Source organism: Eriocheir sinensis, chromosome 2, assembly GCF_024679095.1.
Source record: "Eriocheir sinensis breed Jianghai 21 chromosome 2, ASM2467909v1, whole genome shotgun sequence".
Taxonomy (NCBI): Eukaryota; Metazoa; Arthropoda; class Malacostraca; order Decapoda; family Varunidae; genus Eriocheir; species Eriocheir sinensis.
In genome coordinates, this window is record NC_066510.1 from 17,986,821 (window position 1) to 18,000,977 (window position 14,157).

General features: G+C 40.9%; 1 protein-coding gene across 2 annotated transcripts; it reads left to right on the forward strand.

The window, feature by feature from the left end:
- The first annotated feature begins 7,410 nt into the window (after positions 1–7,410).
- LOC127000513 (protein disulfide-isomerase-like) lies at positions 7,411–13,304 on the forward strand. 2 transcript variants are annotated; one of them, XM_050864250.1, is made up of 6 exons: positions 7,411–7,611; positions 9,666–10,444; positions 10,565–10,741; positions 11,681–11,926; positions 12,061–12,156; positions 12,569–13,304. In XM_050864250.1, the coding sequence occupies exons 1-6, from the start codon at positions 7,455–7,457 to the stop codon at positions 12,620–12,622; spliced, it is 1,509 nt and encodes a 502-aa protein (XP_050720207.1). In that variant the 5' UTR covers positions 7,411–7,454; the 3' UTR covers positions 12,623–13,304. The 2 variants fall into 2 exon arrangements, with proteins under 2 accessions (XP_050720207.1, XP_050720215.1); XM_050864258.1 differs by lacking the exon at positions 12,061–12,156 and adding an exon at positions 12,301–12,375 and having other exon boundaries at positions 7,412–7,611.
- The last annotated feature ends 853 nt before the right edge of the window (positions 13,305–14,157 follow it).

The window sequence follows — 14,157 nt, forward strand, 5'->3', positions numbered from 1 at the left end:
TTTCCCCTTCATCCTCATCAATAGCTCCCTTTCAAGTACTTCGAGATTAATGCTGAAATCCTACATAATTATCTTTCTCCATTTATTTTTTCGGCTTTTTTTTTTTACATAATTACGAAAAATGACCCGTAATGTATGGAGCCAATACGAATCTCCCTCAGTGGTATACCTCATAAAAGTGAAGTATGAAAAAAAGAGCAGAAAAGACTATAATCTCTCTCTCTCTCTCTCTCTCTCTCTCTCTCTCTCTCTCTCTCTCTCTCTCTCTCTCTCTCTCTCTCTCTCGACCTTGACTCTTTTGACTTAAAACTGACAAATGATGCGGAAGTGAGCAGCTTTAACATTTTCAATACACATGCTTGAAACTGAGTGATTTAATTTTTACCGCCCCCCCCTCCTCTCTCTCTCTCTCTCTCTCTCTCTCTCTCTCTCTCTCTCTCTCTCTCTCTCTCTCTGATTACAAGGCAATCGTGCAGTTTCCGTTTTTCTCTCTCTCTCTCTCTCTCTCTCTCTCTCTCTCTCTCTCTCTCTCTCTCTCTCTCTCTCTCTCTCTCTCTCTCTCTCTCTCTCTCTCTTTTTCCATGACTCTGTCCTCTCCCTCCCCCCTCTCTCTCTCCCTCACACTTTCTCTCTCTCACTCTCTCTTTCCATGACTATCCTCTCCCTCTCCCTCCCTCTCTTCCTCTGCCTCGGTCGCCACAGCTGGGTGCAGGCGCCAGAGAGTCGATTCCACCTCAAGCTATATACAGCATAGACGTGTATATAATGTGGTGCTTCCAGATTTCCCCTTTGCTTTCTCCATTATTTTTCTATACTTTCCCTATTCTCGGTCTCCAATAAGTAGCTTGCAGTCTAAACTCACATAAAAGTCGTTGCTGATAGCGACTAAAATCACGTTACAGGGTCGGAAACAAATATCTAGATAGGTACTTCTCCACTCTCATTTTATTTCCTGCGCACGTCACTGTTCGAGGGGGATAGATAACGAATCAAACAGGACTGTGTGTGTGTGTGTGTGTGTGTGTGTGTGTAATCTAGGTAAATTTTTCGAAAGCAATTGCTCGAAAGTAAATTGCTCGAAATCAAGTGCTTGAAAAATAATTTATCGAACTCTCGATTGCTCGAAAGGCAGATTGCTCGAAAATAGTGGTTGAATGGAGAATAGCCAAAAAATGAGATAAAAGAAACACATACCTGTATCCAATGTTGTGGAAACATTTGAATTTCTAGTTAAAAATGATTTTTTTCCAGATGAACTTCAAGCTCCTTTGTTTAATAAAAATGTACCCCTTCTTATTTTAAACTATGACGAAACAAACAATGTAGAAGAATATTTAAGAACTATTGTATAATAGAAATGTACCCGTTCTTAATTTTATCTGTTCATTTTACAACAATAAAGTTGTGTTTCGTTTATCTCATTTTTGGATATTCTCCATTCAACCACTATTTTCGAGCAATCTGCCTTTCAACCAATTAAGAGCTCGATAAATTATTTTTCGAGCAATTGATTTCAAGCAATTTACTTTCGAGCAATTGATTTCGAAAAATTTACCGGGACCCGTGTGTGTGTGTGTGTGTGTGTGTGTGTGTGTGTGTGTGTGTGAAGGAACGATCGAAAGGCCAACAGGATGAACCAAGGGTAAGGAAGGGACAGTGGTCAAAGGCCTCCTTGTCCATACCCCGAGGCAGGTCGGGAGGATCGACTACCCAAAACATCCACTGACAGCCAAGGTAAATGGTGAGTCAGTGTGAGACATTTACCTAGAGACTTCAAAGGTAACAACATAGTAAGGAACCATGAGAACACCTTACATGGGCATATCTGTAAGAACACTGAAATATTTACCTGCGTAGAGAGGAAGAGATATAGCTACGATCGGTAAAGATAAAAAAAGGATCCATAACAAAACTACGTGTAAGAAAAAATGCAATATTAAGTAGATAAATAAATAAAAACTAGCAAGTAAACGAATTTTGACACGATATTAATGTGCTTTTAGCTGATATATGCATGCAAGAGAGTAACTGTTTACCCAGCTGGAAAATATATTACATGTACAAGTGTAAAATAGATAAATAAACAAATATAACATCCTAAACTTGAATACACACTAATATATATATATATATATATATATATATATATATATAGAGAGAGAGAGAGAGAGAGAGAGAGAGAGAGAGAGAGAGAGAATCGTCAAAAGTAGTGATATAGAGAAATCGAAAGCTCCATCCTGCGCGTTACTGTTACTGTTCCCTCAAAATCTCTATTATATTGTTTATAGTTTTTTTTATTTTTTTTTAATGTATAGTGGACGTCTCTCTCTCTCTCTCTCTCTCTCTCTCTCTCTCTCTCACGGATGGAAGAAAAGGTGACGTGTCTCAAATTTAGCCCCTTCACTCTCTACCGTAAAGCCAAACCCACGCCCCTTTATAGAAGTCCCGTTATCTCTCTCTCTCTCTCTCTCTCTCTCTCTCTCTCTCTCTCTCATACACACCAAAACATTATAGATAATAAGATAAAACAAGCACAAGACAATGTAACATGGAAACGAGGGCTCTTTCATTATTACTTATACGTGAAACCTTTGAAGATGTGGAGGAGGAGCAACAGAAAAACTTGTGGCTGGGAGGGCGGTTTCGATGGCTCGGTGACTCAAGACGGAGGACTGAATTCCGTCTCAGGGGAGGAAGTGAAAGCTGATAAGTAAACGGAAATGTAAAGGCGACGTTGTAAGAATGGTAGGCGTGAACGAATCTTGGATACACAATATATGAAAGGGTCAGCATAGTCGGCTAAAGAATTTAAATGTTGTTAGACTCCACACACACACACACACACACACACACACGCGTCTATTACCAAGCCACAGCAATGTCAACTTTCTACTCGTCTCTTCTCAGTGCTTGCAACAGGCTTAAGTAGATCATTTGGTGTCGAGTAGGATGTAAACAGGTTCTGAAGCGCTTGGAAAAAATAAATCGATTAACAAGAAAAAATGAAGGAAAAAATAATAAATGAGAACATATGAAGAGCTTGTCCTTTAAAACTAGTATAATCCTCGACTCAATATATTCTGCATGATCCTACACTTCTTAAACTCTTCTTTCGTTACTTCCCATTCCTGCCTTCTCCAGTCCCTTCACTATCATTAAACTAACTTCCTCACCTTACATAACTTCGCTCAATACAGTTTGTGATTTTTTTTTTTTTAATACTAGATGGGCTTTGCTACCTGGTGACGGGATGTAACAGTCCGATTTTTTCTCACAGTTAAAGTTTTGCGTGTTAACAATATAATCAGTCATCTATCTGTCGGGCGGAATAAATAATGGAAAAAAAAGTTTGAGACACGCGTTCAGTCTAGTCGGGTTTTAAGTCTCATCCTCCACTGATCAGGAAGGCAAACAACTCTGCAAACATTTTTAGTCTTTCGTCCTTTTTTTCGTTATCGGTTCGTATTGGGTCTCGGCATTAAAACCAGCAGGAATATAAGGAACTTCCACGCCACTGTTTCCGGCCGAGGATCTACCACGTACATTAGTAAAGCACACAGCTGCAAAAAGTAAAGAATCAACAATACACCACACTACCATACACAATATAAATACGATACACAAACAAATAATCTAATACAATATACAATGCAGAGGAAACAAATTTACAACCTCCCACACCATCAACTTTAGTGCTTCAAAATATGGGTCTAGGATGAAAAGTATTATTTTCATCCATATTATAGACTTTGTTGGCTATTAGGTCAGCCTTGAGAGAGAGAGAGAGAGAGAGAGAGAGAGAGAGAGAGAGAGAGAGAGAGAGAGAGAGAGAGAGAGAGAGTGTTCGTCAATAAAGCCTGAGTCTGAGGATCTTTCATCACCCATAATCTATTCCTCCCCTTCTTCCTACTTCAACAGTGTTCGAGGTGTAAACACGAGCCTCCTTGCTACTCCACACCTCCTCCCTACTTGCTTTATCTTTACCACTATCGTTTTCTTCTTTGATTCGTTACTTGAGGGCGTAGGCCTAGGCGACAAGTTACACTTATGGAATTAGATCGTTAAGGTTTGTTTGGCTTACGTGGTGTTTTATCAGACTCAAACATCCTGGAAAAGTAATGTGTGTCGGTACTATTTGTTTTCCTTCCTCTGTCAGGCCGGAGAGAGCGCGGTGGATTTTTGGAAAGGTATGTATATCACTATTAAAGCCTGCGATTAGGCACTTATGCTAAAAAAAAAGGTAAATTAAAAATAAACGAGTGTCTTTTTCGGGTATAGTCAATTTTCTGAGTAGCGACACTACGCTCAACAACAACAACAACAACAACAACAACAACAACGACGACGACGATGACGACAACTATGCAGACGCTTGCAAGGACGGTGACGACATCAGCAGCAGCAAAATAATAGCTAGTGTTATGGTCCATAGAGTGAGAGAGTAGGAGCATTATATTTTCCTCGTGGCGACGTGGATACGAGAGAAAAAAAGTTATTTCCTCATCCAAGCTCCTCCTCCTGCTCCTCCTCTTCCTCCTCTCACTTGGGCCTCGGTCACCGCTGCCACGTGTTATAACATAAGACACGAATGCTTATCAGTGAAGTAGAAAGACTCTACCCTTGAATCCCAAATCATAACAATGGCTTATCAGGGATTAGCCTGGCTTAGAGCAAAGACCCTAAAGTGGTTTATATTATAAGCTTGTAATTGTACTGAGCTAAGGAAAAAGAAGAATGAGGTGTTAGTAGTATGTAGCATGTAATATTTTAAATGGATTGGGGAAGGTGTGGGTGTCAAGAACGAAAAAGAAAGAAGTATAGCAGAGAATAATTTAAAAGAGTTGAGATCGTATTGTGGTGTATATAAATGTGTATATGTAATGAGTTGAGAAGAAAGAATAATGTGTTGGTAATAGTATGTGTAAATGGATTGGGGAAGGCGTAGATGAAATGATCGGATGAAAATAAGTAAGAGGGATTAATGTAAATGAGTACAATATAGGGCTTCAGGTATGGGTCAAAGAGGCTAGACTCACAAAGGTGGCTTATAAAGTTAGATCTTAATTCGCTACTGATTCCTTTCCTACATCCTTCTGCATCTTTTGCTTCGGAAAGTCTCGCCAATGATGTTAGAATAATCTGTCCTGCCCACCTTCCATCTTTTTTTTTATCTCGTTTTCTTGGATCTTCTACAGCTGGTCCCGTTCCCAGAATACAATATGCCGGACTTTTCGAGGTAGTTAATAATCTCTCTCTCTCTCTCTCTCTCTCTCTCTCTCTCTCTCTCTCTCTCTCTCTCTCTCTCTCTCTCTCTCTCATGAATAATATGTGTTGATAAAACGGAATGACTGAACGAAAGAAAAAAAGGAGGATGAAATGAAGGAGGAATCTGAATCAGTACCGATTCTATAATAGTCTTCCATGGCCCTAAGGGTGACTGTGTACCCTCCTGTATTATATTGGAGATAATTAGATTGCCGTAAGAGTATAATCAATCAGTAGATTAATAACTATTATGTAATTAGTATTTGAAGGCCACTACAGACAAAGGGGGAAAGAAGGAAACAAATCTAACTGTAAACACACAGACACACACACACTGTGAGTGGTCTCAGTCCTACCCAAAGATCGGTACTATAAGCTATGCTTCTCCGTAGGGGAACGGCTGGCTGTCTCGAGAGAGACCCGCAGCAGACCGAGGTGTATTACATACACACAAAAAAAAAAAAAAAAAAATCACACACACACACACACACACACACACACCGGTTCGTGGTAACACGTGTCGTACGCCAGGTACCGAGCAGCTGCAGAATCCCACCTGTCGACTGGCTGGCGGTGTGGTGAGAAAGCGACAGGTGTGTGTGTGTGTGTGTGTGTGTGTGTGTGTGTGTGTGTGTGCTTAGGGCTGTTGTATTCCACGTGTCCTTACTGAGTTAGGTGCGGCGTGGTGGTGATGAAAGCCAGAGTAGGAAAAAAATTGATGCAACATTGGAAATAGTTTGTCTATCTTCACTGAGGAGCTCACGTGTATAACAAGTTCTGTACAAGTCCTCTAGTTTAGTAATGTATTCAAGTTCAATTATGAATTAATGTTGCTTAATTAGAACTGTAGCCTGTATGATTTAAGTGAAGGCTCATCCTCCTCATTCTCATCATTATCAATGAATATAGAAATCAGTATTAAAAGGTTGCCCGAAAAGCCTATAATTATCAAATGTATTGATTACGAATTACGAATGATTGAATGTATGACAGCATAACAAACGTGTAGCGCCGAGTGTAAACAGCTGAGTATATTATGATGCCGCTGGTTAAGTAGACAACATGAAAAACAATCTTTTATGTGCTGTTTACAATATACTTGAAACGCTCGGAGTATTCACTACCTGTGCGTGCCAATTAAGTTTATGGCAACGAGGGAGGTTTGCACTGTATCTACAACCTGGTATAGATTTACGAGACGGGGGGTTAGGGGGCTGCAGCCCTCCCAGATTAGTCCTAACAGGTCTATTGAATTGATGGCTCATGAGCCAAATCCGGCCCATGGTAATAACTATATTTCAGTAACAGCTATTGTGAATTTAGAACTACATTAAAAAAAAAATAAAGTCCACACTCAATTATACTCAGTTCAATTTATATATATATATATATATATATATATATATATATATATATATATATATATATATATATATATATATATATATATATATATATATATATATATATATATATATATATATATATATATATATATATATATATATATATAATTACTTGAATTTACAAGCAAATAATTTTTCGGGCAAACAAACTTAACAAAGCTCAGCCCCCCCTGATGAGAAGGGTCCCGTACACCTTTGGCTAGAACGTATAACATATATCTCTAAGGTCACTTGAATAACAAACTATATAATAATAAACCAGCATAATGCCTAATATATATTCAGCTAATCGGTGATCTATGGCCGGGAGATGCATGCAAGGCGTGAATCAATACCAGCCATCGTCTGCTATAAGCTACGGTTATTCACACCCATGTAAATGCTCGCCATATGGTAGTATTTTTCTGCTTGAGGATTTAAAGTCCCGGCAAAGTCCCTACCCACAATCCTCCACCGGTTCTCTTACACATTGCAGTGACGTCACCTTGACTGGCAAACACCTCTTGAAAAGTAGGCGTAAACGCCCTCTTATCTTTCATTGCCCTCCCTCCTGCAGCCTCTCATGATGACCAGATCGCCATACTGGTGCTCTATCGAATCAAAATCCGTGAAAGTCGTGTCGCTGGGGCCGTGGGGTTGGGGATATGGGAGGAAAACACGAATATATACAATCACCGGTAACAGCACGGAACAGCCAATGGGGGCGACCCACGACTGGCCACGTCTGCGTCTTGTTGCCGCGCCTCCTCACTCTCGTCCCAGACTGTCTCAACATCCCGAACTATGAGGGTGGGAGTTTCCGTCGCCGTCTTGCTGGCCACCTTGGTCCTGACAGTCACCGCAGAAGAGGAGATAAGCTTAGACGAGGGCGTCCTGGTGTTGACGAAAGGCAATTTCAAGAAGGCAACGGAAGACAATGAATTCATCTTGGTCGAGTTCTGTGAGTAAACCGCTACACGTTGGTGGTGGGTTTTCCCTCCCGGTGATGAGGCTAGTGGGCGATGGTGCTCTCCGTGGGTGGTGATGACAGTAGTGATCTTGGTTGCTGATGCTCGTGAAATAACTGCTACACGGTGGTATTGGGCCTTTCCTCCCGGCGGTGATGCTCGTAGGCGGGGAGGGAAACCGGTCTGCCATCTGAAGGACTAGGACAGCATGAAATATTATAGTTATTATGCTAGCAGGTGCCATACACACCTACTACACGCCTTCCACAATCTGCACCAGGCCGTAATCAATCTGCTTAGTGTGAAATACGTATTGCAGGGAAACCGGTCTGCCGTCTCAAGGACTAGGACAGGATGAATTATGTTTGTTATTCCATCAGGTGCCATATTCGGTACACGCCTTCCATTATTTGCACCGTTGCTTTAGGCCGTAATCAGTCTGCTCAGTGCGAAATACGTATTGCAGGGCTCCCTCTTCAAGCATTAGGGGAGGGGCATGCATGACATCACGTAGAGCATACTGATGTTATTGATGCCAAGGTGAATCAGCGCCGAGTTTAGCCTGGTCAGGCTTTGTTTTCCTGGGCAGATTTTGTTTTAAATCTCCCTGAGCAGATTTTGTTTTAAATCTCCCTGGGCAGATTTTGTTTTGTTTCCCTGGGCAGGTCTTATGTTAGTTTTCATCGGCAGGTTAACAGCTTAATGTCACTGATAAACCACACGTCACTCAAATTCTCCGGACATTTTTCTGTATGAGTTGATTTGTTTATCACCCCACGTAAGCCGACAACAGGAAAAAATTAGTCGTGATGAAGGAAATCGGACATTTTTCTATATGAGTTGATTTGTTTATCACCCCACGTAAGCCGACAACAGGAAAATAGTAGTCGTGATGAAGGAAATCGGACATTTTTCTGTATGAGTTGATTTGTTTATCACCCCACGTAAGCCGACACTAGGAAAATATTAGTCGTGATGAAGGAAATCAGAGATCCTTATATACCCTACGTTAATGTGTAACCGTATGTCAGTACATTATTAGCAGAATACGTGGTCTTATGGTAAAAAAAAAAAAAAGCCTGCTCCTTGACTGCTGCAAGACGCATCATTCAAGGACACAAGTTGCCAGATATTCCCATACCAGCCTTGAAGCTGAATGACTGTATTGGCCTTACGGCTATACTCTGAAAACTGTAAATTGATGTAACAAATGCTAGACCTATTTGATGGTGGGTTTGACCTAATTGAAAATGACAGGATATTACGTTATGTTACCAACACAGTCGTAGACATCCCCTCCCCTCTTCTCTACATACACACACACACACACACACACACACTGAAAGATACACATATACACTCATGAGAGATGGACAAAGAATCTAGCTAGAGACGAGCTGATGGGGTGTACTGAGTTGGCCGGGTGGGTGGGCAGGAAGGAGTGAGGGAGGTGTGGACTCTCGCCACATAACGGTACTATGTCACAAAGGGAATAGCTTGTCCAGACTGTGGTGTATAATGGAGTTGTATGGTTAAAATGGTCTGTTGGGTGTTGAGAGAGCCGCTGGGGTGAAGGGTGTTGTGTGTGGGTGTAGGATCTCGTAGGATGGCGGTGTAGCGGAGTGCGGTGTTTGGGGGGAGGGGGAAGGTTGTTCACCCCTGCAGCCGGCGGTGGCCTCCTAGCTTCTTCATCTGTCACCTTCTCACTCCCATCGATATGCCAGAACAGAGTATGTAGGGAAATTCAGTCAGGACTATATCGTTATGAAGAATTAAGTGAACCTATGGCAAGAGATTAGCACTTCGTGTCAAGGGTTTTGTATTTCTTGAAGCCTCGCAAAACTAGTTTAAATATTGGGTAAAACACAGACTTGAAAAAATAATTATTGCATGTGATTAATAAAGGTCATATTTTCAGTAGTCACTAGCGGGATTAATTAAGCAGTTGATTCACAGATTTATCAGTTAACCTTCCCCCTCTGTTTGATGACTTAAAATTAGTTTGCCACTCTTAGAGTAAAGTTATGATGAAATCCACTCTTTGCAGATGCCCCGTGGTGTGGCCACTGCAAAGCTCTGGCACCAGAGTATGTCAAAGCTGCAGCCAAGCTGACTGAGTTGGAGTCTGCCATCAAGCTGGGTAAAGTTGATGCCACAGAAGAAACTGAACTTGCTGAGGAACATGGTGTCAGGGGCTACCCCACCCTCAAGTTCTTCCGCTCTGGCAAGGCTGTGGATTACAATGGTGGGCGCCAGGCTGAAGAGATTGTCAACTGGCTCCTGAAGAAGACTGGTCCCCCAGCCAAGGCCATTGCTTCAGTTGATGAAGCAAAGGCATTGATTGATGAGAAGCCAGTTGTGATCATTGGTTTCTTCAAGGACCAGGAATCTGATGGTGCCAAGCAGTTCCTGGCGGCTGCTGCTGCCACCGATGACCATCCATTCGGCATCACATCAGAGGATGCTGTCTTCAAAGAATATGAAGTAGAAGGTGAGGGCATCATCCTCTTCAAGGACTTTGATGAGGGCAAAAACAAGTATGAGGGAGAGCTGACTGAGGAGGACATCACCAAGTTTGTCAGTGCCAACTCTCTGCCCCTGGTGGTCGATTTCAACCATGAGACTGCTTCCAAGATCTTTGGTGGTGAGATTAAGTCCCACCTACTGATCTTCCTGTCTAAGGAGGCTGGCCACTATGATGCACACTTGGAGGCTTGCATCAATGCTGCTAAATCCTTCAAGGGCCAGGTTCTGTTTGTCACGATCAACACTGATGAGGACGACCATGCACGCATCCTTGAGTTCTTCGGCATGAAGAAGGAAGAGGTATGTAGTAGCCTGAATAATCAAATATGTTTGAATGGCATTAAAATGTTATGGCACTAATGAGAGGGAATAGATGCGCTGTTACTTTCAGCCATTAACCTTAGTGCCTTGCATTTTCAGGTTCCTGGGCTGCGTATCATCAAGCTGGAGGAAGACATGGCCAAGTACAAGCCTGACACCTATGACCTCAGTGAGAGTGGCCTGACCACCTTTGTTCAGAAGTTCCTGGATGGAAAGTTGAAGCAGCACCTTCTCTCACAGGATTTGCCCGAGGACTGGGACAAGGAACCAGTTAAGGTGGGAAATATTTATTTTACTTGTCTGTTTGCAGTGATACCTAAATTAAATCTTCAGGTATTTTGTAAATATACTGGCATTTGTAACATTTCTGTATACAAATTTGATAAATGAAGTTTATGGAAATAACAGCTGGGTTATTAAATTTTCAGTCTTAATATTTTGAAGATAATGATAATAGTATTTGTAAAATCTTGTACAAATTTGATAAATGTTCATGGAAAGTGCAGTTTAGCCTGGAATGTTTTGCAAAGTGAGAAAATCCGCTTCAGTATTAGGCATGTCATGAAGTTGGATTAATCATAGACAGCTTTTCTTAAATTATCCATTGATTTCCTTCCTTTCATAGCTTGTCTTTACAAGCAAAAGGTTGTCTTTACAAGCAAAAGGTTGTCTTTACAAGCAAAAGGTTGTCTTTACAAGCAAAAGGTTGTCTTTACAAGCAAAAGGTTGTCTTTACAAGCAAAAGGTTGTCTTTACAAGCAAAAGGTTGTCTTTACAAGCAAAAGGTTGTCTTTACAAGCAAAAGGTTGTCTTTACAAGCAAAAGGTTGTCTTTACAAGCAAAAGGTTGTCTTTACAAGCAAAAGGTTGTCTTTACAAGCAAAAGGTTGTCTTTACAAGCAAAAGGTTGAATATGAACCAGGCAGGCAAATCATTCATGTTCTGCATTTGTTTCATCTAATTTTCTCAACTTATTAGCTGTAATTACTTTCTTATGGCACATTGCTGTGAAGTGCAAAACTCCATACCACATATTCCATAATACATTTTAAGCTTTAACAGCTTTTCCTCCATATTTCCTTCCTGTAGTCTCATCCTCTTTTGAACTAGTAGCAGTAGTTTATCTGATTAACTTTACTTTTAACCACCTTCACCACCCTTTTGTCATTCCAGGATAGGTCAGTGTATCCTCCCTTTAAATATGTCTGTATTTCAGGTCTTGGTGGCTTCCAACTTTGATGAGGTAGCATTCAGCAAAGATAAGAATGTTCTTGTTGAGTTCTATGCCCCATGGTGTGGGCATTGCAAGCAGCTGGCTCCCATCTATGACCAGCTTGGAGAGAAGTTCAAGGACGATGATTCCATTGTCATCGGCAAGATGGATGCCACAGTGAACGAGTTGGAGCATACAAAGATCCAGTCCTTCCCAACGATAAAGCTCTATAAGAAGGACACTAATGAGGTATCTTGCTTTGGCTCCAATGAAAAATTGATTTGACATTAAACAAGAGTCTTTTTGCAAGTTTTAGATATACTGTGCATATATATTTGAAATATAGCAAATATGCCCATATTTAACATTTTTACAATCATTAGGTGGTTGAATACAATGGCGAGCGTACATTGGATGGTATGTCCAAGTTCTTGGAAACAGGCGGTGTCTATGGTCAGGCAGCCCCTGAGGACATGGAGGTAGGCAGTCGTGGCAGTGATGCCTGGCTCACCCGCATGATGCCTGGTGTCTTGGCAGTCCCCTTTCCTGCACCACTCCACCTAATGCTATCCATTCTCTGATAACCTCTGCTTATTCTTCTTTATTTTGCTTTCCACCCATAGGTGATAGATTACTCTGGAGCACGCACACTGGAGGCTCTCAGTGACTTCATTGAGGGCAAGATTGCCAAAGAAAAGGTACTTGGCTGTCTTCATTCATACTACTGCAAGCTTTAGTCACTAGTTTCCCTTCAATACTTAATTTACATTCACCCTCAACACCTTCACTAACCTTTTCTGCATGGTTACTTATAAGTTGTATAATTCAATACTTGAATTTTATCTTTTATTTTTAGTGAAATTCATTCCTAAAAAGGATTTTTCTTCACAGGATGAGGAAGAGGAGGACGAGGAAGGTGATGTGCCTGCAAAGGACGAACTCTAGGCTGTATTACAGTTGATAACAATTGGGATTTTGCTTTCTCAGATGAGAAAGTGTTTGTCCTTGCATATTAGTTTAGAAAGGAGCTCCCATTTACCAAAATTAAGTAACTTATTGGTTTACTAAAGAGCATAATAACATGTTACAAGTGACCCATGACCCATTATTGCCTCGGGATGAAAGTATTATTCTTGCCATGGATGAAGTAATAGTTTACCCAGGGAGTTCCTTGTAAAGGAGTTATTTCTGATAACTTCTTTAGTTAACCAAAACATGTTGAATGTTGGAAGCTTTCATTCAAAATGTGATGAATGAGCAATGTATGCAAAGAATATTTTTTCTATGCTTTAATGTATTTGATCACATTCCTTCAACCGTTTTTGTAAGTGAGGCATTCTAACCCTTGTGACTGGGTAGGTACAATTCCCAAACAGTTAGTATTAAACTTCCACATTTCTTTGCTGTGGTGCCGGTCAGTGGAAGATGGTGGTAACGCTGACTAAGGTGTTGTTGTTAACATTATCCATGCTGTACTGTTGTCTTCCGCGGCCCTGATCTGTTCCCTGGACAAAGCACAATGCTTCCCGTCACAGTGTGTGGTGTGCATGAATGAGGAGTCTGCGATCCCTGAGCAATGTATGATTAAACCCAATGACTTTTTTCCAATAAAAGTGAAAAATCTGTACTTAATGTTTTGGTATCTTTTAAAACATCACTTGCATTTAGTAGTAGACATTATTAATTTCGTAGTGAATTGGAGTAGATTATAAATTCTGAGTATCCGTCTCAAACTACATGCACAGACTTAATACTTGTTTGCTCTAAAGGAGGTTAAGTTAATGGAAGGACAACTTGCTTCTTCACAGGTGAAGTGATATATTTTGAGACTGGGTGTAACTTCAAATCGACCATCCAGACTCCTGCCCTCGGGAAAAATATAATTTGGTCAAAGCTATCTGCATGTCAAATAAAAAAAACTAATGGAAACCTAAGAAAAAGTTACTACTATTCAGCTGTGTTTTGCTGTAGAATACAAGTTGCTGGATGGCATGCAGCTGTGATAAGCGGTAAGCCTGTCAACGGGCAAACCGCTCGTCTGTGCTCGAGGGCAGTGCTCGATCGTATGGACGGGCCTTTAATAAGGAGAGAAGGTTAGTGTTCCTAGCAATTCTAACCAAATTAACCCATCCCATGACTTTTAAGCAGAGGGGAGGCATAAGAAACACTTGGGGGAGCCATTAAGTACCTTGGCTACTGACTCGTCTTTGCGAAATTAAAATTTCTCCCGCTCAGATGATGAACATTCCATACCTCAACAATAATGTGATCCTTCTCCACGGTTTGTATTCATCCGTTTTCTTCTCACTTTGGTTTCAGTATTGATCGAGGTTACATATAAATCTGTCTTCTAATTTTCCGGAGAGTTGTACTATGGCATCACAGCAACGAGACCTAAAAGAACAAAAAGGAAAAGGATAATAACAATGATTTTAGTGTTCAAGCATGATATCAATGTGTCAAATTTTATGTAATATAAT